This window comes from Maylandia zebra, linkage group LG12, assembly GCF_041146795.1.
Source record: "Maylandia zebra isolate NMK-2024a linkage group LG12, Mzebra_GT3a, whole genome shotgun sequence".
Classification (NCBI taxonomy): domain Eukaryota; kingdom Metazoa; phylum Chordata; class Actinopteri; order Cichliformes; family Cichlidae; genus Maylandia; species Maylandia zebra.
In genome coordinates, this window is record NC_135178.1 from 5,684,077 (window position 1) to 5,710,199 (window position 26,123).

The 26,123-nt window shown below is 41.2% G+C and overlaps 1 protein-coding gene across 12 annotated transcripts in view; it reads left to right on the forward strand.

The window, feature by feature from the left end:
• The window catches only part of arvcfb (ARVCF delta catenin family member b), a 266,459-nt gene extending 241,942 nt beyond the window's left edge, over positions 1-24,517 (forward strand). For 9 of the 12 annotated variants that reach the window (XM_076890600.1, XM_004567262.4, XM_076890604.1 and 6 more), the window contains 9 exons: positions 5,724-5,851; positions 8,150-8,300; positions 10,285-10,477; positions 11,332-11,443; positions 11,827-11,914; positions 14,160-14,213; positions 15,844-15,935; positions 18,423-18,535; positions 21,614-24,517. In XM_076890600.1, coding sequence (XP_076746715.1) covers positions 5,724-5,851; positions 8,150-8,300; positions 10,285-10,477; positions 11,332-11,443; positions 11,827-11,914; positions 14,160-14,213; positions 15,844-15,935; positions 18,423-18,524 — 920 coding nt within the window. In that variant the 3' untranslated portion in view covers positions 18,525-18,535; positions 21,614-24,517. The remainder of the gene's footprint in view (positions 1-5,723; positions 5,852-8,149; positions 8,301-10,284; positions 10,478-11,331; positions 11,444-11,826; positions 11,915-14,159; positions 14,214-15,843; positions 15,936-18,422; positions 18,536-21,613) is intronic. The other 3 variants (XM_076890606.1, XM_076890605.1, XM_076890607.1) reach the window with 3 other exon arrangements.
• Positions 24,518-26,123: the final 1,606 nt, after the last annotated feature.

Genomic DNA, 26,123 nt, shown 5'->3' on the forward strand with positions numbered 1-26,123 from the left:
ACAAATGGGATTTCCACTTCTCTAACATTCACTACATGTCCATGTAATATTTCACCTTCACTGGAAAGGAAGCATCTACTGTATTAGTCCCCACAGATACTGCCATCCATTCCTACCAAGTAGTAATTATTTCTAGTTTGTAGGACATCGCAGTTGAGCCCAGCAATTTAAGACACCTTAATTGTTGCTCCTCCTACTTTGGACTGGATAGATGTCAGCATGGTTACTTTGCTACCTTGTGCAGCATCAAGCAACACCTCTCTATCAAAGGTCTGATCTTAGTCGAGCAGATCTCCTGCAGTAATATGATGAAGATTGGGGAAGGAGGTGACGACCATCAAATTTTTGCTACAGCAGCTTCTCTGTGTGATCAGAAACATGGGCCCACTGACCACCTTTAACCTCCTAAGAACTCTTCCACGCCATGCATTTTTAATTTCTCTTTGATATTTGGGCTGATTGGGACCCGATGAATGTAAAAACAAAGAATAACCAGATTTTTTTTTTTTTTTACCTTATTTCTGTTTCTAAGAAAAATGAGAGCCACATATGAGGATATTCATTTAAAATTTAAATAGAACAGTAGCAGTATAATGTCCTTGTAAGTGGATATCAGGCCCTTGTAGAGCAAAATTGAGTATTTTGGTCTAAATAACCCAAAATGTGATGTCCACATATGTGGACACCAGGTCCTAGGAGGTTAAAGCAGGCCTCCTCTAATTGACGGATAAATTGCATAAATTCCGGCCGGTCTAATTCTTACTATCAATCATGTTTTGAAAAACTGACACAGTGTGTAAACTCCATCCATCTGGTGCTCCTCCAAGCAACAACAATAACAACAAAGCGAAATTTTCAAACGCTGTACGACTGGAATTGCCTCTGCATAGCCTGCCAATTTCCTTGTTTTGTTTACACGGCTCCACCGTTTACCTTTTAGTTTTTAATGAACTCGAGAGAGTCGTGACCATTATTATGTTGGTGGCGTACCACTTTTAATGATGTGCTGTTTTAGCTGTCGCCGTGCTATGGCTCTGCCCTGCGGAAGTCTTCATTAGCACTGTAGCACTCTCCCATGTGCCTGCTTGTACTTATATAAGGAGGTATAAATATAAAGAGGACTGGCAGGGTTAAAGAGTGTAAGAGTGGAGACTCGACGACTTGAGGCTTCCCACTGCGGTGGTCTGATTTATGTATCCGGGAAGAGAAGGTCATCCTGTGGTCAGTCTAGCATTATGAGCTATTTCTCCGGACTTTTTTACTTTGTCTTCCACGTCCTCATGTTTCTCTGATGCTCAATCGGAGCTGTTTTACAATGAGAGTAACAGGAAAAAGCTGTTATGTGAAAATTACTTCAGTATGTTATAAGAGATGCTTTCTTTTTTCTTGCTGTTTTCTATTTTTCTGCCTGCCACTCTCTTTATCCCCCTCTGACTCTCTCCTATGAGTTGTAAAAAGTGATGGGGCATCATGTCCTTCCTGTTCAGATGGAAGTGTTGCGTGCTCCTAGTGTATTGGAAATGGAGCAGTGAATAAATGGAGTGCTTACAGGATGCAGAAGGAGACCGTGTTCTTGATCTAGTCGGGGTTGGTCGATGAACATCGCTTTCATCACAAGGGCTTGATGTGTTTGTGTGCGTGTATGGAGCTGTTTGAAGAGGTATGTATCGAGTTCTGCCTGAATGCAGCAAACTGTCTGAGAGCAAGGCAAATTGCTCTGGAGAACCGAGTCGATGAGTGTGTGAATCGGAGAGAAGCGCCTTCATTATGCTCACATACATGTGCTGCGTGTGGATTCGTGTGTGCGTTGCTACCTTGCTCATCAGTTAATCCATTATCATTTACCGGCCTGTCACAGCCTGCGAAGGTAATAGTGTGAGCACTTGAACTGAATTAATGCTATAGCTCTGCACCGAGCGTCACTCAATCACTTCAACTTAACTTCATTTCTAACCCAGTTTTCATGCACCGCGGCCCCACAGAGCCCCCTCTCTCCACTGATAATTGAGCTCCACCTCGATTGGAGGAGTTGTCGCCATTGTCATCTACTTGGAAAAGTAACTTGCCTCTCCTCCCCTCTCACCTCATTTAGGGACGAGCTTGTTACTGACTGTGCCGTTCTGTGTTTGTGTGTGACAGTGTTTGTGTGTTTGCACGCACTGACTTCAGAGCAGAGCTCAGCGGGAGTCTTTTGTGTGGTGTAAAGCAGGGAAGTCAAACTCATTTTATCTTAAGTGGGCTGGACCAGTGAAACTCTCTTTTCTGTCAGTGAAAAGAAGTTTAACTACACATTTAATCCCTGAGATATCTTTATGTAGCAACAACATATTGTAATTTCAACAATATGTATCAGTTTTGTATCAGTTTAGTCTTTACTGGGCTGATTCAGGCCCCTGGGTCTTATGTTTGATACCCCTGGTATAACAGATAAAATTACGACTAGTAAGATGTCAAATGTTAGTCCAAATGTTGACCTACATTCACTTCCATCCCTGTGCAAAGTAAATATTTTCTTTCACCCTCTGGTCTCATCATTGACTTGAAAGCTGCACCTCACACCTTGCGCTATTTGTCAGATACTCCAGAAGGCAACAATATCATGCAGGGTGCTAAGAGGTCCAGTTAAGGAACTAATTAGTGAGGCCTGGTAGATGCTGCTAAGTTTAGTTACATTTGTTATGAAGGGGTAAAATGGCTATGGCTACCAAAAGCATTGTTGGTACAAGGCTGTAAGCACACTGAAGTGAGGTATATTAACAGGGCAGTCTACGGGGATCTACTCGCTGCAGCCTGCTACAAACAGACGTGTGCTACTATTGGAAACCGCACCGATGAGTGTTGTGAAATTGCAGTAAAATTGTAGGCTGTAAAAACAACAATAAAGAAAAACAAACAGAAAGAAGCAAAAACTAAAATTACAGCTTAGAGGAACTTTTTCGTTCCATTATCAGTTTGCCAAAAAAGATCAACACACACATTTTTGGAGATTATTGCAGATTAAAGTACATTGTGCTAGCATATGGTTAACATTTAAATACCGGACTTTGGCTTGTATTTACATGATCTTGTATTTAATCTGCTTTGCTAAAAGGTTTTGATACTTCTCTGTACTAGCAAGAGAAGTATAAAGTACTAGTGCTTAACTTTAGTTAGCTATATAGTTGAAAAATGGGGAAACTCAGAAGTCGATTTGCATGCTCTCCATGCTACACCTCAGGATTGAATCCATCATATTCAAGTAATCTCACCGTGTTTGCAGTCTATCACAGACTATAGGGCTGTGGGTTGCCCTGAGCCAAGGTCACGTCACACTGACAGCTCATCTCCGTGTCCAAACTGTAATTCTGCCTAACAAACTGACAACAGCGGGCCAAAAGGCAAGCAGGAGATGACTGACGACAACAACACTTCAGTGTACAGTTGCCAACAGAACTTGACCTGGCTTGCACTAATTAGTAAAGACCTCGGGGACTTGGTGCTGACATTAAGCCCTATCTAAAAACTGCTGAGTAAAAGGGCCTGGCAGAGATACTTAACATCTCAACAGTGAGAAAATTCCACTAAGGCTAAAGGATTTAGTTTAAACGCTTAGTGAATTTCTCCCTCCATTTTCATCTCCTTTGTTGAACTGTGCACGTCTTTCATTTGTAAAACTCCAATTTCATAAGTCTCTTCGCTTGGGTGCCAGACCAAAACTCCAAGAATTTCAAGATGGAGGGAGTGTGGATTTGCAGATTATGTTACAGGAAAAGAAAGAGCCATAGTATGCACAGTTTTGGAGTGCAGAAAAAGCTTCCAAAGGTTTAACGTGGCTGACATTTTGTGTAAAGAGAATCTGCTTTGGAGATGAAATGTCTGTCAACAAGACTGCCTGCTTCATAGGTTCCAGTTTGCTGAGTGTGCACCCAGTAGGCCCAGAAATATGAGGCGCGTGAAGAATGTTGCTGAGTGTCTGGTTTGTAATCCCCACCCACCCCCTTTCTTGCGTAGCCCCTGAGAAAAAACAGTGATTCATGTTTTAGCGCGTGATTACAACTCGGGGGGTAGTCTGCTCCTCACTCTGCTTCATTTTTGAAAGTAACTTCTGGAGCAGCACCTCCAGTAGCGATCTCCCAGTCTGGCAGTTCCTCCCACACGCCCTCTGGTCGAGTGATCTCACGGGGAAGCGTCTCGGGGAAGAAAACCCCGCTTTTTGAGTGTTAACTACTATGTTGCTGTGTTTGAAATCTGGCAGTCAGAGCACTCTGGCTTCCGCTCTCTGCAAATTATGAGTGTGAGATGTGGATTTAGAAGCACAAATGTCAGTTTATGTGTTTATCTTGTACTTCTTGAGCACAAAAATGATACTCTCCTCTATTTTTAGTCTCCTACTAAAAAAGTGAGTCAATAAAAAGAGGGTACATTACCGTAAGATGCCTTTTTATGGGTTTTGACTGCTGATTTTATATGTGGGCCCAAGTCACATTAGAAAAGGAAAGAAATCTTTTTCTACATTTCAAGAATGTACCAAGAGCCTCGTGAACCTGCGCGCATTAATCAAACGGGGTTACTGTGCATCCCAGCTCCTATAATACGGAGCTTTTCAGATCGAACCTTGGAATTACTGGCCTCAGAGCACATGGGAAGAAGCAGCGGGTTATATATCCTTTCATTTGGACCTGAGGGATAGAAGAAGGATTTAAAATTGTATGTGCACTCCTGTTGAGGATAGGAAGGAAGCTGTGTTTCTGTAAAAGCTGATTTTAAAGCTTCAGTTAGCTTGTGATCTGGGCTGCAGAAGTCTGTTAAAGCCTGCGTGGGTAAAAGCTGTTTGCGCCCCCTGTATTGAAACACTGTCGCATTAGTTCTAGCTTTGTTTAGATTAGATGAGGTGGAGTGCTTCCTTTGCAGAATATAGCTGGTTCTTCAAAACTGGAAAGAAGTGTTTCGGTCAAGTCATCAAAATCTGTTGGGTGTGTTCCCTCTCTATGTGACCTGCCCCCTCCAGTAAGATGAGCAGATCAGTGTGTCTATTCACCCGCTGAATCAGAAAAGTGTCATTTTGGTCCCCTGTAAGTCATTTGTTAGTGCGAAATAAGAAAAACCTTGGATGAATACATTTGATTTGATGCGATCCGACACCTCGGCCTCTCCCTGTGCCTGCTCTGTCTAATAGCTGATAATATAATTACATTTCCATCAGAGGGAGGCCTAATGATCGACTGTGCTGGAATGTCTTATGTGCTAGCGAGATAAACCTCCCTCTCAAATACCCTGGGTTTGGTGAGGGCTGTCGGATCAATAACCTCTCCTTCTTCTGTTCTCCTCATTTATAATTCTGAAGTGTTTTCAATGGTAATGCTTTAGTATTGCTAAGTGGAAATTTACTAGGCGCTGCTCCAGCTTTTCTTCATAAAGGAGTTGTAGGCTGTTTAAAACCACATAGACACAGTGGGTTTCAGCTCCTAACACGGTTTTGCATAGTTTTGTCCTCAGGAACATTTTCGAAAGTTTGCAGAAAGAACTGCGGTCCAAATTTTGTGTCATTTTGTGTCAAGGTTGTGTGCTCTCACCAGAGGTGTTGTGCATTATGGCAAACCCAAGCGTCTTTTCCTGTTTTGCTGCGCCAAAGTACATTTCTTACGGACAGAGTTAGACCTCAGCACCTTCACACAGCCTAACTAGCCTATCTTTCTGGCTACCGATTCTAACCAGTGTGTTTGTTTCTCTGTATTTCCCTGCAGGCTTTGAGCTGCTGTATCAGCCAGAGGTGGTGAGGCTCTACCTCTCTCTGCTGACGGAGAGCCAGAACTATAACACCCTAGAGGCAGCTGCTGGGGCTCTGCAAAACCTCAGCGCTGGACAGTGGACTGTGAGTACTGGGTTGGGGTGTTACCGTATCCCGTTGGCTTTTTTTCTTCCTCATTTATATTTTTACTGCTTCTGTCCTCATCTTTAACCTTGTACATGTCCTGCAATGGTAGCAAAAAGACCAAGTCTGCTCTCCCTCCCTGGGAGACAAACACTGTTCTTTTGTTGATGCTGGTGGTGTATAACGGCTGTGCCATGGCTGCAGGTTTCTTGTAATAATAAGATGGATCTGTTACTCCCCACTTGTCATACACAATGTCAGGCTATGACTGCTGACAGTTGAAGTGAAGAACACTGATTAACTCTTCATCATGGCGCCTGTTAGTAGGTGGGATATATCAGGGGGAAAGTGAACATTTTATCCAGTTTTGTTTTATAAAGTTTGACAAGGGTTAAATTATGATGGCTAGACGACTCGATCAGAGCATCTCCATAACTGCAGCACTTGTCGGGTGTTCAAGGAAGGAACAGTGGGGAACCAGCAACAGGGTCACGGGCAGCCATGGGAGCCTCCACCTCACAGCTTACAGGACTTCAATGATCTGTTGCTAACATCTTGGTGCCGGACACTCTCCAAGAGTTTAGTTGAGTCCATATCTCGATGGGTCACGGCTGTTTTGGCAGCAAAAGGAGAACCAACAGGATATTAGTCATACTGTTATGCCTGAATGGTGTGTATGGATTCTTGTGAAGTCCTTGGTGTCACGTTTAAATACACAGAGTGCCATTTTTCAACAGAGGGCAACTTTGAACCCTAACCACAACACAAGCAAAGTAGTTGACACGCTGGGATGAGAATGTGTTGACTGCCTTCTGAGGGCCAAAGTATGTGTGTGGAAACTAAAGCTCGCTCTAGGTAGCTCATGCACAATGTGTTGCTGGCTGGTTGCACTTGGATCAAGAAAGGTGAAAACAGCAATGTTAATGCTAATGCTATAAATAGTGTTGTTAGTATATGGCTGTTTCTGTGATGGAGATTGAAGCTAAATTAAGTGTAGATACATTTAGAATGGGATCCAACAATTTAAGTAGCTCTAAATCAACATGACAGCAGCACAAGACAGGGTGGGTAATGATAACCATCAAGGTGGAATAATATTAGATAAGTGTTGTATCTGTTATCCAGCACTCTCATCTCTCGTAGGTTTTTGCTTCTGATGATGGATTAGATGAGAAGCTGTGCAGTCAGGTCTACACATTTATTCCAGTTAGAGCATCTGTGGAGCTGCTGTCTGGCTTGCAGGCAAGTAGTGAATTATCAACAGGGATGGCTGGTAGTCAGCTGCCAGTTTACGCGCAGCACCTCGGGCAAGAGCGGTCACTTATGTTTTCCAGCAGATGGGCTGTATTCAGCCCACGGCAGCATTATCGCAAAAGCTCTTCTCTTAACACCCAAGTGTCAGACTGTAGATACATCTTTCAGTCCTCAGATTTCATCAGCAGCAAAAAGCCCTCAGAGACGTGAGGAAAATCACCTGAAATCTTGATTGATCCTTTTTTTCCCTCGTGTCGTTAGATCAGATTCAGCTCTGAGTTTCTCATTGAATGTTTTTAATAATTCAGATGTAGTGTTTTTTAGCTAAGGTGAGTATTTGGAGGTGGAAAAACTCTTTCCTGTTAGATGTTTTCCCTAGTAAGCATGATCAGAACGCCTGAGCAGGCTAACAGTAACCTGTGGAGCTGCTAACACACCAGACTGTCACATCTGGGAGCTGGACAAAGAGTGTCCTGCTCTCTGAGGATATCAGAGCTTCTGCTTGAAATCCTCCTCATTCTTTGCTTCTGCTTAGTACCACAGGGGAGATTTCCCTTATTTCCAAGGCTTACTACTGCCACCTGGTGGCTCAGCTTTGACTGTCCTCTGCTTAATTACATCTCTTGGGTTATCAGCACTCCGAAGAAGAAACCCTTTTATGTCAAGCTTAGTGTTTCATGTTACAAAAAAATGAGAAGTAAAATCTACTGATGTTTAAATTAAGACAAATTATATCACATGTCCATTCAGAGCCCCACTGTGTGATGTTGTGAATTACTTATGCCTAAGGAGCAGTGATGAGCTGCCTTGTAGTTACAGAACGACTTTCTGAGTGTGCATGGCCATGCACGGGTGGAGAATATTGCAGAAGTGTCTTCGCCCTCTGTGCTGGTGTCACAGAGATCCACTAGGCTCCTCAGTGGGACTTACCTCGGGGCCTCAAATGAAAGGATGTGCACTGATATTAGGGCTGATTCAAGTACTTATATAAAATTCTAAAGAATATAAAAAGCACTCACAGCATGCCCTTCTTTTGCCCTTCAGTGGTCCAGCTACATCCGAGCCACAGTGCGGAAGGAGAAAGGTCTTCCCATCCTGGTGGAGCTGCTGCGCTCTGACTCTGACAAGGTGGTCCGAGCTGTGGCCATCGCTCTGCGCAACCTGTCCATTGACCGCCGCAACAAGGATCTAATCGGTACAAACAATTAGCAAAGCCACACAGTTGTTGTTGTTGATGTTATTTTGGATGGCTACTGCAGTAATACCAATGAAGGTTTGCTATTATTCTGTGAACGATTTGAACCACATTGTTTAAAAGGCTAACAAGTCTTTTCATAAAATAATTCTAACATGCATGTTCTGACCACTAGTTGGTGGGAATGCAGTTATGATTCTATACCTCCAATTTTTCCCTTTGTTGATATAGTTTCCTTATGATAAGCCTTCAAAGTCCATCCATTGCATCTCATCGTATACGCCGTTCATCTTGCTACTTTAAGTTGATGGGAAAGCATTTTTACATGAAAGGATTGTAGACTTTGTTTCATAAGTCTGGAATCACATTAGAAAGGGTGTCACTTTATTTACGGGCACATAGAAAATGTGAAGCTGCTGCGCTTGAGAGTTTGTGTATTTTCATTACTCAGATTCCTACATGTCAGTGTTACAAGTGGACAGTAGAGTGTAGGGATGGGTATCGTTTAGGTTTTATCCGATACCGGTGCCAAATCGGTACTTTTGAAACGGTGCCGGTGCTCAAACGGTGCTCAAACCGGTGCTTAAAGAATGGAGAACACAAAATTGGTCCAAAAACCTCTCATGTTCAGCTGTTTTTTGTAAAAAGGTAACAATGTTAGCCTTTTCTGCAGCTATGGGGCATATATGGTATCATTCGTGGCTGGAAGCAGTGCTTAATCAATGGAAAAAACACAAACTTTGTCCAAAACCTCTCATGTTTAGCTGTTTTCCTCTTTTTCTTTGGTCATTTTAGCCTTTTTGGCCAGGGTGAAGGGAGTATCTGCCATCAAACAAGAAGACAGCCGCATGTAGCTATGATGATGTTTGCTAGTTCACCTTACATGCATTAATGTAATAACGTGGTTAGCCTACTCAACGTAAATTACACGCGAACAACATTAAGCTACTCACGCAGAGAAGAACGGCTGCTGCTGCCATCATCATCCTCATCATTTCTGCTACACTGGCAGGGCTAGGGGCCAGGACTCTACTCTTCGGGTTTTTGGGGGATATTGCTAACTCCGGGTCCGATAACAGGCAACCCACGCACAGTAGATGTGCTCGGTGTGAGGTCTCGCAGCAAGCTATCATACGGCGCATTTCTGGGCTTTTAAAAAAAAAACGCTATGCGTCGCCAGGTGTTTCATCGGATTTGAGGTGTTACCTCCTTTGACAGTATCACAGTATCAGCTTAAAGCACTTGTTGTTGCTGAGTTTGCATATTTTGCTGTGAAGTACAGCCAGACTTTTGACTGCTTCGCCTTGGGCATTTTTAATCTGTAGCTCTGCTCTAAAAGAACGCACGTACCTGGACCCGCCTACTGTCCTCGGAAACGTAAAATTATTGGCTAGAATCTAAAGTGTATCACAGCTCAGGAAAAAAAGCCGGTACCCATCCCTACTGGAGTGTCATTAAAGAAGAACTGACATTTTAAAAAAAATGTTAAAAACGAATAACACAAATGTTATTAAATGCAAGCTTTTGGACAAACTGTTCTATTCATGCAATTTTACGAGGCTCACAAGACTCAGTAGTACCTGACTTGCTAAGATGTAACATAATTTATTACTCATTTTGAAGATGTTAATTACCTCAGCCAAGGAGGTTGTGTTTTTGCATGCGTGTCATACATCTGACTATAAGCACAACAGCTCACAAACTTTTTTTAATGAATTCTGATAAAACTTTGTAACACTGTAGAGTGGGGTCATATTAATCCATTAAAATTAGCTTTACATCCACCAAAGTCTCCGAGGTCAGCTTAATGATTTATTTTGGGAAATTTGACACAAAGCCTTAAAATTTAGAAACTTCCTAAAAAGGAAATACTGCCCAGGAAGGGAGCTGCTGGAGGTTTGTGCTCTCAGAGTGCTTTGTGTTTGACTCTTATTCTCCCTGTCACTGTCACATGGTTAACCTTAAACACTAATTCACCATATAGGAAGTTATGCCATGCGGGACTTGGTGAGCAACCTGCCCAGCGGTCAGCAGCGACCAGCCAAGAACCTGGAGGAGGACACTGTGGTGGCCATCCTCAATACCATTCACGAGATCGTCACCGACAGCTCTGAAAACGCACGCTCCCTCATCCAGGCCCAGGCCATCGAGAAATTGGTCGCCATCAATAGGACCAGGTAAGATTTTTTAAGTACAGTCGGACAAATATTGCATTGACGTTGCTCTATGACTGCGTTCCCCTTTTCTTCACTGAGTCAAACTGAAGCAGCATGCTGTTATCCATATAAGCTCTGCACGAGGTGTGGCCTTACTACTGAGACATAATTATAGTATGACCTTGTATGCAATTTCATCATGAGCCTTCATATTAGTATTCATGGAGGATGAATAATGTAACGCGTCTTGTGACGGCGCGAGCCACTGCCCACCTCACATTAATAAACAGGCTTTCAGAAGTTGAGGCCGTTCTTACAGTGGGTGTCTCAGTTGTACTCGGCAACTAGTAGCGAAAATTAAGATATTCAGGCTAATATTTTCAAGAGGTGTCTTATATAACCACATTGTTACTCACTGCAAATAAAGGCGTGTTAGAGCCGCACCACATTTTAAATGCAGTTTTCAAAGGCCCGTCCTTGTGCGGTGATGTATTGATCATCCAGAGTCACTTTAACAAGCATGAATATACATAGTTTATTCACAAACCAAATAGCTAGTGTTTCCTCTCAGCCTCATGAGATTAGCTTTCTTTGAAGTGAGCCCCCTCCCTCGCACCCACATATAATTAATACTGGTGGCTCAGAGGTAGCTAATGAAAGGCAATGTGTATTCATCTGGCTGTGAATTAAAAACTAGACCCTGAAACTGCCCGGAGAACTCAAAAGTCTTTGAATGAAGAGATTGATTGCAGCGGTGCCTCGCCAGCATGCCCAGCTGTTACAGTTTTGTGATTACGTGAGGTTACTGACGTTAATTGATCTAGTTACTTCTTCTACTAATTTCCTCCTTTTTGGATGGGGGGGGGCCTCTTCAGCCAATCAGCACGTGAAACGAAGGCAGCGTCCCATGTGCTGCAGACAGTGTGGAGTTATAAGGAGCTGAGGAACGCGTTGGCCAAGGACGGGTGGAACAAAAGCCACTTCCAGGTATGGAACCAAAGTCGTCCTTTACAAATAATGTCAATCCAGAGTGTTGTTATTGTTCGCTCAGAAGGTTGAAAGAATGTTTTGTAAGCAGCTTCATTCAAATAGTTTTGAGAGTGGCTCGGTTTTCTGTTCCTGACATTGTAAAATAATTTCCAATAAATCTCCACCGACTAAAATTTGAATCAAGCTGTTACCAATATCATGTTTACATCATCGAGACAACATAATTAATTTCTGATACTTATCTCGTAAAATGTTATGAATTGTTATGCGTTCAGTTCGTACCCCACATTAGGTGAGAAAGTTCAATCTTTCCATACTGGGAACTGTTTGATCTGTATTATGACGTTACGATGTGCTTCCTGCTCCCTCTCCTCTCTCAGCTCACTGTGACGGCCACTCCTAAAGCAACCAAGAACGGCAAGCCGGGCTACGATGACACCACTCTGCCGCTGATGGAGAAGAACCAAGGTCAGTCAGCACGTGTGTGGTAGAGTGTATGCTGCTGTTTGTGTCTGTTTCGAGGACTAAAGGGGGTAGGACGAGGTCGGGGGAAAATGAAGACCACTTCAGTGACATTGTTGTGTAGCTCATTAGAAAGTAGTCCACCTATTCACCTCATGAAGAACGAGATGAATAATGTTAGGTCTCTTGTCACATGTGTAATCCTCAAAAATCTAAGATCAAAATAAAGACAGTAGCTACATCCTTTTTTAGTGTTTCATGTGTGCAGTAACTACTCCATATGACCTCCATATGTTTTGTTTTTTTAATTTAAGGTCCTCGCACCCTTTTGTCAAGTTGCTGATTTTCTTTTCACTGTTCTGTCAACCTCGAGGAGCGAATGATAAATCTCTGTCTCTTCAAGTTGTCAAGTTATGTTTTATACCCATCCAATGGGAACAGTCTCATTAGCTGCAGATGTTTTAATTTGCTCTCCATTATATGGGATGAATTACCCGTCCAGTGGGAACAAGCCATCAGACTGATGATAAAAGGTGCCCCCCCCCTCCCCCATTTTCAAGAACTCCAAAACTGAAAGTGAGCTCACTGTCATGCTGACCATGAATTTACTCTCAGTTAGTAGTCGTGGCAGATTAGCAGATAGAAGTCCCAGACCTTAACCTTCTAAGACCCGAACTCTGTCACGGCATGCTTTTTTAATTTCTCTTTGCTATTTGGGCTGATTGGGACCTGAGCCATGTAAAAACAAAGAGTTATGTGAATTTTTTTTTTACCTGATTTTTGTTCCTGAGAAAAATAAGATCCACATATGAGGACATTCGCTTTAAATTTCGATAGAACAGTGGCAGTATGATGTCCTCATAAGTGGATATCCGGCCCTTGCAGAGCAAAATTAAGGATTTTGGTCTAGACAACCCAAAATGGGATGTCCACATATGTGGACGCCAGGTCCTAGGAGGTTAACAGCTAACGGCTTCGTTGATACCAATAATAGGTAGTACTAATTAGGATGCTTTGACATGGTTATATTTAGTGCAAATCTCCAGGCCGCTTTGCAACCCATCTCCTTTTTAAAAAATGTGCATATTCACACTAAGCTGTTTCATGCGAAGACCTTAATATTTTAAAATACACTAAGGTTGATCAGTTCAATTTAAAAACAAAAAAAGAAGAAGAAAAAAAAGCAATAAGTACAAACATCAGCTGGATAGTGTAGATTCTGTCCTTTGTTATACAAAATGAGCTACTGGACTATTTTTTGCCATGGATGAATACACACGTGCTGTCATTTTTGGTAGCAGGAGTCCCATGTTTACTACACTGAAGGAAAATATTATCCAGGTAACTTCTTAATAACATGGTTTAGTTTTGTTTTAGTTTTTTTTTTTTTTTGGGGGGGGGGGGGGGGTCACTGGATTTTTATAACATTGTCACTATTTAAGTCTGCATACCCAAATTACAGCACAGCATTAGCACAACATGTTTATTGGTGGACATTTACATAGAGTAACCCTACCGCTGGAGTCCTCAAAGCAGGTTCAAACCAAGTGCTAATGATTACTGGAGCAAGCATCTGACTCAGTGTGTGTTACTTGTTGGGGACATGTATGCTTTTCCCCCGCCTCATGGCTATATTGAAGCGCAGTGTTTGCACATTGCTACTACTTTCATCCTGCTCATGGTGACGCTTTGGTGTGAAATGTCGCAGTAATGCTTTTGTCCATAGCGGTTAAAAAATAAAGCACATAAAATGGTAACTACAACTTCAGAAAGCATACTGCTGCTGTTAACAAAAACCTTGGTCCAAAAAAACATTAATAAAGAATTTTAAAAAGTTAAGAGCTGGATTTATAGAGACTGAGTTTTTGACTGGCGTAATGGTGTCAGGGATAAAGAAAATGTCCTCAACTTTAAGCCAGCGTGTATGGCTGCATCTGCAAGGTGCTGCGATAGAGGTTTTCTGTAACAGCAGTGTATATAAGGGGGTGGGAAGGGGACTTGTGAAGTATGTTGGCCCAACAACAAACATCTCATTGACAGAGGAGTCAGCAGCATAGCAGCAGTTTTTTTTCTTTATTTTTGCATCCATACATTCATATGAATCGCGGCACTCATGTCTGCCCACTCTCAGTTTGCATTATTCAATCACTGGCCGAGAACCATCGCCCTGAAAAGCAGCATCAGCATTGGCTCAGTGACTCAGTTTGTGTGTGTGCTGCTTTTGTACAAATGGCCTATGAATGCTTTTCAGGCACCAGGAAATGTGGCAGTGGTGATATGATACCTATGGATGAGCTGGGCCCAGGTAAGAGCCAGACTGCATGATAGTCCTTAGCCAAGGAAGAGCTAGTTCTCCTGTGATCTCACTCCAGAGTCCAATCCTCTGATTTGACGTCAAAGATATTTTTTTAATCTGAAAATTCGCCCACTAAATCCTCTCAACTTTGTATGATTGCTTTGGACCGAGCTTCAGACATGATGCTTTTTGATGCTGTATGCACGACCCCTCTCTTGACAAGATGTTTGTACAAAGCTGGGCCTGTATCACAAACACCAAAGGATTTGGGTTGTTCTCTTACTACTTAATGAATATACTTTTAGAATATCACAGGATAGATTCTCCACCGTGCTTCCTTTAAAGAGCAGATTTTAAAGATGTAATTTGCAACTTTGACTATTTTGTAGCTCTCTCCTGTATTCATTTGTGATCGCTGATGGTCAGAGAATAAGATTATTTTTTACAAATAGGAGGGTTGCATCAGGACGGGCATCCGGCATAAAATCTGTGCCATATCAAATATGCTCATCTTTCCACTGTGGGGGACCCCTTGGGAAATAAGAGAGCAACAGAAAGTGCCTTTGAGTCCGTGTTATTGAATGCTGGTGTTCCTTATAAGGCAACTCACAAACCGACAGAGGAGTTGTGCAGATATTTAAATCAGGACTACATATTCTCTTACCTCAAAGCAGAATTTGAGACTTATTTATGATGGTTTCTGTGCTGACTTTTAATCAGGAGGAGTGCTTCTCCTGATTGAAGAAGGTAGAACTCAGAACCCTCGGCACATCAGGGTGACACCCCCCGAAAAATCTAAATAAATTACACAAAACATTTTTAAGCAATAAATAAAAAAATAAAAAAATGATGGTATTTAAAACTCAAATGCACATTTTTACCTCATCACAAGCATTTACTGAACTTAGTTAGATGGTTTAAGCGAAATGCTTGACACTTTAAAAACAGCATTACCCCTAGAAGTGACATCCTCTACTCTGAGACTTGATAAATAAAATGCCCCAGGCTACAGAATGCATAAAACACATTTAAAGGCCTGTTCTAAGGACACGCTTAATATCTCACTTGCTTGATGTGTTTTGTTTGAGACGCACTGAGGGTAAGTAACACGAGTACTGGCAGGTTTATAGGAGCAGAAACTGCTTTCACACGTGCACTGCAGCTCTGACCTTTTCTAGGACTTTCCCAGCAGAGGTGCACGTGAGAATGCAAATGTCTGACAGAGTCACATCAGGCATTAGCTAGCTCCCTAGCACTAGTCTGTGTGATGTCGGGTTGCAGTCGTGTGCACATCGTGCTGTTAATATTCCAGTGCATTCACCTCCAGCAGGTGGGCGTCATGTGTCCTGTCTTCTACACGTTGCTCCAGCACCTCCCTCACCTAAATCACATGGAGTGCTTTCTTTTAAGCGTGTCTTACACGTGAGAAAGGACTACTGTAGAATTTAAATTATCTAAAGTTCATGTGTGAAAGAGGCTTGAGAATTTGGAGGCACGTGTAGTCTCCTCTTCTTTCCTGGCACTCAGAAAAGCTGCCTCTTCACACAGTTTAAAATACATTTCTAAACTATTTGTCTCAGTTCAATGATAATCAGGGAAACAGAGGAATTATCTGACAATTGTTCTCTGACCTCATTAGATGGTTACTCTACCATTGACCAGAGGGACAAAGACTGCAAATACAAGACCGGCGACGGTTCGGTGGACCTGACAGAACGGGAACCATTAAAGGTATGGACAGAGCTCTTCTGATCTCCTGGGGGAACAGGGAATAGACAACGAGATAATGATGCCTCATTGAAATATCATCACGTCCTCTTCGTCTCTCTCTCTCTTTTTGTTTTCAATGGTGGTCCTCATTAGAGGCTGTTAATCCTATCGATTCTTTAAAGAGGCTGGAAGTTGTCGTTCTCTGCTAATAGTGCCACCGCAGCTGAGCGCTGTGGACAGCCTCAGATCTGTGAGCTAGCAGTTAATTGAGTGTAAGCATTTGGAGTCTGTAAAGTAATTAATCTGAGACTGATTAAAAGAACCGCCAACAAGTGCTCCTTGTGGAGACAACCCTTGCCTTGGCGATGAACAGACCGCCGTGTTATCGAATGGTCGTCTGCTGATTATACACACACATCACACAACAGCGTGTTAAGCTGATCGGCAATCCAGCCTCAAAGCAGAGTCACGGGCTAGTGGCCTCAGAGGATGATTTTCAAGTACTTTACGCTGTTTATTTTTCATCTTCGTTAACACAATATGGACGGGATTAGCCCTCGAGGCTCAAAAATGAATGATTCAGCTTAGATGTTTGATGTATTTTCACATATTTGTTTCTCCAAAAGTAGCACGTGATTATATTTTGGTGTTAAAGTGATTTAAATTTACCTTTCAGATTAAAATATGTAGTTTTGTTGTTTTTATCTAAAGTCCAACTAGAATATTAGCTTGATATTTGCGTGAAGTGGGTAACAGTATCATAGTTTAAGGTGCATAAAATTACAATGTAGCTACTTTTCTTCATGTGTACTTAGCTGCTCCTCATTTTCTCTTTGCTGTTTAAAATTGTAGATGTTCACATTCAGCATAGCCAGACATTCAGATAATGAGCGCAGTGTACGTGTAAGTAATCCCCGTGAGCCAAAGTTTCTGGCTTCATTTCAGGCAGCTTCTTCTACTCTTTGCTCTCTATAATGTCACAGAGAGATGATGTCCTTCTGACGGTCATCTCAACACATCGCTCAGGATGTGAGCACAGAAGCAACGCCGCCTACAGTTTGTTTGCAACAGGCTGCTAATAAAAAAGAGGTTAAAGGGCACCTAGGTCCATTGTGAGATCATAAACTATATTTTTACAGTACTGGTATTTTAAGCAGTACTACAAACATGGCCTCAGACTTGGTGACCTGCCTGTTATGCCAGTACCAAACACCCGCCTGTTAGCATTAGCTATCATAAACTACCTGTAAGCTATTGTAAGGCAAATTTGTTGGATTGAGCATGGGCGCATGTTCTTTCTTACAGAGTAAACTTTATTTTTTTTATTATTATTCTTTTCTTTGTTATTTATTTGTTATATAGGTTTAAAGTTGGGCCTTGCATTCTGTGTTATCTTATCTGAGGACTAAAATGTTTCTTAAAATGTATGTTCATATTCAGGACGTCACTGTAATGGGGAAAAGCAATGTTTCTCTGCTCTCTGTGGCTGAAGTTTTCAAATTATCCCACCTCCTATTCTCGGATGTGTTCAGTGTAGCACGTATAATCACACACGTATAATCACTATGTCAAGTTGTCTGAAAGTTTCCTGTCAGTTTTAAGTTATTTTGTGGGCTCTTAGATCGATATTTGGTCACTTAATATATTGGCCAATATTTACAGACACACAAAATGTAAACAAATTTCTCTAACATTTATTAAATGTAGTTGTTTTGGAGTTCTTAAGAGAATGACAATCTAGTGTAAAAATAATCTTGTTTTGGGCGTTCCAGCAGGAAAGTTGTGCTGGACTCCAGGCTCTACCATCACCTCTGATTTAAACAGATTTTTCCCTACACTGACATTATTTAAATGAGTTAAAACCAAAGTTTTAAGAATATAGGTGTCAAGTCCTGACTAACGACACCATTATTGCTAGTAGTGGTGGACATACCGTGGGCAAATAATAGGACCGATCACAGTTTGGGTTTCAGGCTTTTCAGCTGAGTGAACAAAGTAAAGCCAAACTTCTCATTCATTCAGAAGGCAGAATAACAACAATAAGTGTAGCAGCTTCTGAAGTATATTTCAGTGACAACTATATTTAGGCTAACTAGAGCTAAAGATATAGTGTCACATCTTAAAAGCACAAACACTTTATTCAGCTCAGAAGGCAGCGGTAATCACAGCAAACAGTTGTTTGTCTTCAGAGTGTACAGGCCTGCTAGCATCGCTCCAAAGCTGTCTTTTAAGTCTGCTGCCTGTACTTCCCAGAGGTGTTCAGCCCGCTTTGAATGCAACTTGGCTACCAAAACGCGCTCTCTTCCCTCTTTCTTTTGCATGTTCTGGTTCGCTGTTTTGTAATCAACCCGAGTTCTTTCCAAGCTTTCCTTAAGGCAGGGAACTAACACCGGCTTCTCTGATCTTGGATGCATGTGTATTTAAGCAGGAGTGTACATGTGAAATGTATTGACCTCTTTTTATGTTTGACTGTGTTTTGTTTTTTAACCCGTGCTCCTTTGGCTACAGAATGACACAAATAGGAAACACTATATCAGGAGTAACAGGCCTGCAGTCAGTCTGGTGGACGCTTGTGATGTTAAGCCCCAGCCTGTTGACTCCTGGGTCTAAATGCATGCATGGTAGGTCTGAAAAATTGAAATCGCAAACAGGAGAAACTCCTCGCACCTTTCATGTTGCATCCTTTTCATCCTCCGCCTGCTCCTCATTTCTGCCTGTTTTCCTCTCACCCTCACACTTTGTCATGTAGACTTGCTGTCACCCTGCACCCAGATCAGTCAGGTGGAGAAATCACCTCTTTCTTTGCATAGAAATTACATTGTAAACAACTTTTGAGGATTTGTTTTGCGTAGAATTTGAAAGTGCAAGAAAACAAATGGTTAATATTTAAACCTCCCCCAAAAAACTTCTACTCTCTGTATCACATAAAAAGAAGGGTGGTGCTGGTCCTCTGTTCACAATTCAGCACCACCCGTCTCATTCAAATGTAGACCTATCCTCACTCATTGCTTCCCCCTGACAGTCTTTGCTGAAATTGGCAGCAAATGATGAAGGGGAATCATTCTTCTGCACTCTTGAGAGATCCTCCAGGGACTCTGTTTTGCCTTAATGAAAAGCAGCACGGAAAAAGAAAAAGATACACACACACACACATACTATGTCTGCAGTTGTCGTACACGACATATCTCGGGTCAAAGCGAGACGATTTCAGATAAAGAACTCATGCAAGTTGATAAGCTGATGGCAGAAATCAGTGTGTATAATATGCAGGAACCCACACAAGTTTGCACTCCCATATATTGTGTTTGGAGAGGAGACACGATTCCGAGTGCATATATTTTAAGATCTGAAGTAGATGATTTGAAAGTTTTGTGTTTAAATTTGTGGTATGAGTGATTTCAAATAGGCTTATGTAACTTAGATTATCATATTGTGTGTAAGTTACAGAAAGAAACTTTTCTGTGGTTGAGAGAGAATCAAACACATCTCTACTACTGTTTGTTTAAATGCTGTTTTTCACCATTAGAGATAAACGTTTATTAGAAGCCTCTCTAAACAGTCATGTACCGTACATTAGTAGCATCCTTAAACATGGATGCTTGGTTAGGACCTGTAGGTGTCACACTGTAACACAACCGATACCCAGTTTTTGTTTTGTTTGTTTTTTTGTCAGTGTGCTGCCAAAAGTGCTCTGCTGGTGTCGTCACCGTCACAGAACGCAAAACTGAAATCCAACAACCGGAAAGGCTCAGACAAAATAACACTTTTACAAAAAACTGTCCCAGACACCACTTAAAGTCTTCTGCTTAGAGTTTGTGTGATCGTACCAGCTGCCACCCAGCCTGTCTCCTAAAGCAGATGTTACTTGGTTGTTTGTTTTCCTTGTAAAGCAAAATAGAGGACACAAATGTCAGGAAATGACACTCTAGGCATACCCAGTTCATTAAATGTGCTGGGTAGAAGAAGCAGTTCCTCATCCAAGAAATCGTATGAAACAACTTGGGTGTGTTTTGTGTGCATTTACTAGTTACAGTACATTAGCAACAGTTTTCTTTAGAGTGTGATTGACCATTTAAGCTGATCTGGGTGAGCTTCAGTAACTGCCTCACTGCTGTCGTCCTGTCCTCTGCCAGAATCCTCATGTCAGACCTCACTGCCTTTTTCGTTGACAGCATTTTATCTCAGTCATGTTCATCACTGGCCATTCAGTTCTTTCATCTCCATCCAACGTACTGTCGTAGGAAATACTTCAAAGGCTAGATCTTAGATAGAATGGTATGGTTTTTGGTATTTGTTGTAATTTCCAGCTACAGGTAATGATAAGGATGAATCATCAGGTGAGTCGTCTTCACTTCATTTAGCGCACGCAGGATTTCACACAGCACATTAAGCATCTGTTTTGCTGTCTCTCGCCTCCATTCTCCATCTGGATTGACATGATTGACGCTTTAAGAGTGACACAATTTTTCAAGTGCTGTGATAATGCCATATGATTGCTGACAAGAAAGAGATTCAAATTGGCATTCACAACTTTTAATAGTAACATGCTGTTTCAACGCTGAGAAAATCTGTTTTGGTGTGATATTTTTAAGGAAATGGCTGGTGATATTTTTTTGTCTTGTTGTCCCACTGATGTCCCTGCACAGTACACTAGCAGCTGAGATAGATGCATGCACACATTTGCTATTTACTGCTATGTGTTATATAAGACACATCCATCCAGGGACAGTGACAGAAGACAATGTCATGTCCTCTAAATACTTAAATACTAAATACTAGGATATAAAAGTATGCCACAGGATTAAGGATGCACCTGGTGAGTAATTTCTTAGTAGACTAACCTTAGAAAATTAGACAGCCCAACTAGTCTAAAACTAAGAAACACTCAAATATTAACTTAAATTTGAGAAACGTTTAATGGAAAATGTCAAAAACTAATAACAAAGCCATTTTACAATAATGAATCATGCTGCTTAACTGTGCAGCACCTTGCATCCTGCATTATCAATATTACACGTTATTCTCTAGACAGACAGTGAAGAAGAAAAAAACACTTAAACCGATGTTAAATATGGTGTGAAAGGAGTAGCAACTCTACTCTAAGGGAGAGCCCATCCATCTTTTGGAGAAAGCGATCAGTAGTGTTAACAAAGAGATGAGGCCTGGATTAACAGATTTATCGTGTTTCTCTACAGCATTGTGCCATCTGCTGGCAGATGGCTGCTTAACATTTGGTACACAATAATTTACGGCATTGGCCTCAATTAAAATTTTTAACAATTACATTAAATTACTAGTAAGTCTGGTACAGACTAGTGACAACAGCGACAATTCACGAACTCGCACAAAATCTGTCTAGCAGCTGGATTGTGCCTGGAGCATATGGAGTTCAGTAGCTTCCACTTATGAGTGGAAACTATTTTGTAAGAGCAGAAATACTAAACCAAAAAATTGAGCAGGGAATTATTTTAAATGAAAAAAAGACAACATTTTAGTTTTTGTCTTTTAATGGGCTCTACAGACAAGAGTGCGAATATGAAATGTTTCCAGCCATGTCCTTTAAATAATTTAAAATTGAAGTATTCAGATTTTTATCACTGATAATGTTTTTTTTGGAGGGGGGGGGGGGGCATTTTGTACTGAAGCTCATCATTTACTGTTGCTTTAAACTGATTGTCTCTCTTGTCCATGTGCTTCAGGCTTAAAATAGCAACTCTGTGACGCTAGAAGAGGATCTCCCATATCACCACTGCCATTTCACATGGAACTCATCTTTGGAGTTGGACTTTGTACAGAAAAAGGGGATTTCACAAAAAAATAACGATCACAACGGCAACTACCCAGCAGCAGCCAGCATTCAGTCATGCTTTTCAGAGAAAATTTAAAAAAGAAAAAGAGACTACTCCTACTACTTTGTCATATCAACATTCCCACTGGACATCATGTGAGTTTTACAGTTCTGACTCTTGTTGAGCACAACCAGTGACAAAAAACAGACCGAGACCAATGCCGGCGGAACGATGGATATGTGATGGGGAAAGTGAAGTAAGCAAAGAAAGGAGAAATGGGATGTGTGTTGGAGAGAAACCTGATGGAGGAATAAAATGTTCTTTTATTTTAGCCTGCATCAAATTTTGTAGGTTGTGGAGAGTATCAGAGTCTGGTATTTTGATGTGATGGGTTGGAACAGATGTGTTTGAAGGTCACCGAATGTTCGTTTGATGGGATGGAAAAGGAAAGAAAGCGAGCCTAAGAAGAACTGTAGCATAGTGGCAAAACGTGTACTCCCAGCAGGACCCACCATGAACTTAAAATCCATTTGGGTTCACTGTGTTTTTTGAAGAAAAAAAAAGTTATATAAAGTTATTTCAAAGCCTTGCTTTGATATCAAATGTGTCAAACTGGTGATTGATGTCCATTTTTATAAAGTCTGAGGAGTCTGCAAGTTCTAGTCTGGAGGAAGGCAAGTGACATAGTGAGTACACGGGATGATGTTTCTGTTTGCACTGCATCACAAAAGTAAGAGAAAATGGAAACAAAAGCAACAAAGACTTCCTGTTTAACTGTGGTCGACACAAATGAGCCAGGCGGCGTGTCGACTTTTCTTCACAGAGCCGTGATTACGTGTGTAACCACCAGGTTTGCGTAGTGATGCAGTTTCATGGTTTCCCAGCTGGTTGCTGTATGTCAATGATGTGTATTAAAGAGGATATAAGAGTTTTTGTTTATAAATGATTTGTGCTTTTGAAAAGACAGGCATAAGTTCTTTTTTGTTGGAAAGATGGATCCAAAAAGGATTTGTTTTTGTTTTTTTTGTTGTTGTTGGGTTTTATATAAATGTATATTAGGCTCAAAAGGAACAAAAGAAAAGAAAAAGAAAAATGAAGGAGAAAATGACATTTACTGACTTCTTAGTTGTATATTAATATCACATTGTTTGGAAAGCACATCTCATTTGATAGAAGTTCATCATGTTTGTAAGCAAGAAATAACCACGTAACTTAAATGTGTGTCAGTTATCGTTACACAGCCGATCACCTATTTATATTTTGTGTTTAAAAAAAAATGTTACAGGAAAAACAAAATTTATCTGCAGTTTTCTTTATGAAGGCGATGCATCTGTGTTTGACTTCATCTCTCTGGAGGGGTCAGAGGTCACACAGCTTGATAAGAGGTGGCAGTGTTAATCAAAGTCGCGTTTCTTTCCCCAAGCAAGTACCATCGACTCTCCGACACCAGTACATCTTAAAGAGAAATATTCAGTCGTGAGCATGAAGAAAAATCTGTACAGATGTTTATATTCTATTCTTTCCAAGTGCCAGGTTTTGTTTTTTTAATTTTGTCGTCTTTTTATTTGTGTGTGACGTCATTCGGATATTAACTAAGTCCTTCGTGTGCAGGAAGAGTGTGCAGGTGGATGATTAGGTGTGGTTAGAGGCAAAACAACAACAAAAGAAGGTTGCATCCCTCTGTACAAATTCAAACATCAAGTTTGACCATATAGTATATATTTTTACAGCGTTACAGGGTGGGCAGCTGAGATGCAAGAAAAGGGCCGTGGAAGAGAATCCAATCTGAGGTTGTTTCACTCGTGCGTCATCAAGGCGAATGGCATGTGCCTGCGTTCAAGTATGACTTTTCTTTGTGACGTATGTGACTCTATGAAGCTTGCATATTTTACACAGTGTTTATAAAGATGTACGTTGTGGTAAAAATCAATGAACTACAAAACAAACAACTTATTGTATAAATTTTATTTTCACAAGTTAAAAAAGAAAACACGATAATACCCAGCATCCCTTTCGTGTGTGTGTGTCCTCAGACGTGTGTGCTGTCATTAGACCCACATGACTGTCTGTTCCTAACTGCACTACGCAGTGCCACAACCAAAGGATCTGGAGTTGTATTTACACACATTTAAAAACAAAAAAACAGGGGGTTTAGGTTTTGTGGATGTGCTGCCCTTATGTACATTTACAAAATAAACATGGACACACACACACACACACACACTAAATCAAACAGGCCTACCTGTGTAGATATATCTGAATCAAGACCGTCAAAATAAAGTAACTGTACTACTCAGTAGCAGATGTGTTTGTACCTATCATGTGCCTTAACCTTTTCCATGGTAGATAAAGATAAGTGTTTTATATAAACTCTATTCCTCCCCTTCAGCTGTCATCTCTCCATTCCCTATGTTCACCTTCTCCTCCCCCCCTGTCAGCCCCTCTTCTCATTTTTCCCTCGACTCCGCCCATCACTTCATGGATCCTGCATCATCACCACCACCACACCCAGCCCGACCCTCACCCACTCCCAGCCCCTGAGTAGTTTAGACTGTTGGTGGCTTTCTGCCCTCTATTACATTGTATTATAAACTTTTAAAAAGATAGACTTGTTGGAAGAATTGGTTTGATTTCCTAGAGGAGTACAGTTGTTAATGCTTTCGTAGCGAGCAGAGGCGATGCCACAGTGACAGAATGTATGTTAATTTTACTAATACCCAGAGGCAATTATTACGCTTGTTAAACATAACGGAAAAATACTGGTTTGTAGAATATAAATTTGGTGTGTTTTCAATAAATCATGCCTGGAAAGAACTCTTTGCTCTGCTCCGAGTCTTGTTTTATATCATGTGTGATGAATCCACCCAGGTTATTCACTCACATCGGAGTTTCATTTAATTCTCACAGGGAAAATTTTACTGTGGAACTACCTTTCAACCAAAGAAATATTTTCAATGAAAATTACTGAGTGGATTATTGATACCAAGTGGGATAGCAAAATTCCAAAATGTATTTCATCATGGTATTGAAATCACCTTCCTGATAAAATGCTTTCTGTTACACCAGGAATGTTCACATTAACTTAAAATTTACTTCAACACAATAATAATTTAAAACATGGGGAGAGTCCGGTGAGTGCACATGAGGAACGTGCTCAGAAATCAGGACTCATCTGACCAACTGTCCAATTCTGATGAACCTGTGTGAACTGTAGCCTCAGTTTCCTGTTCTTAGCTGACTGATGTCTTCTGATTCAAGGTTCTGCACGTCATGGTGTAGAGGTGCTCTTCTGCACACATTGGTTGTAACAGAGTTGCTGTTGCTTTCCTGTCAGCTTAAAGCAGTCAGACTACTCTCCTCTGACCTTTATGACTTCTGTCATCAACGATGCATTTTCACCCAGAGAACTGCCGCTCACTGGACATTTTCTGTAAGCTCTATAAGGCCAATCATCTAAAATGCATTTAGCCCAGCCATGTGGAGGCTCAGAAGCAGGGCCATATCCAGAGGTTTTGAAATGGGGTGGACGGACCCGTGGGAAATAAATTAATATCAAAAATAAGAACCAAACAAAAGCAGTTGAACATTGAGTTATAAAGTTATTAATGTGCACAGACTTCCAGCCTCCAGCGGCCCTTTAACAGTATGGGGCCCCAGTGAAGCACAAGTCAGATAATGGCGCTGTAATAAGACATAGTCTGGTTACAATGGTAAACATATTTACCTGTACGAAGTAGGAAAATAGTGTCTCACACATTGTTCATCCTTTAGGGAATTGTAGGCAGTGGAACAAACCACTGTGAGGTACATGAGGGGGGAGTCCCTCTTTTAAACCTTACAAAATTAATGTTTTCCATTTGTAACTGAACCAAGAGCTTAAACTGTTCAAGAGACAAAGATGCTGGTATCTCCCAGGGTTAGTGTTTTAAATCTGTACCCAAAGAAAACAGCAATCTAAGCAAGAGGGTCTTTATTCTGAATGAAATCCAGCTTTCAAGTCAAAGGAGGCTCCATCTCTTTTAAGATATTGTGTGAATTCAGAACAAGAAGGCCATTTTTAAAAATTACGATCTCACTATTTTACTAATGCAGAAAAACAGGACTTTTTTTGGTCAAGTACACATACACGTTAACCTTTGGCAAAGGAATTTGTGCATATACACCCTTCACACAGGATGTTTTGCAGCTCACTGGGCACACGTGGAACAAATAACATTAACTCATTCAGTCCTCTCAATAAGCTGTGTCACTACATAGGATGCACCACAACCAGGATCCTAGATCTCATAGCCATCATTAGTGTCATTAACTATGCATATGCTTTAATGTGGTGTTAAGACACGCTTATACTGTGAACAGTAATTCACATGACAAGTTACAACAATTGGTAATGGTTTATAAATTAGTGCTCAGAAAAATT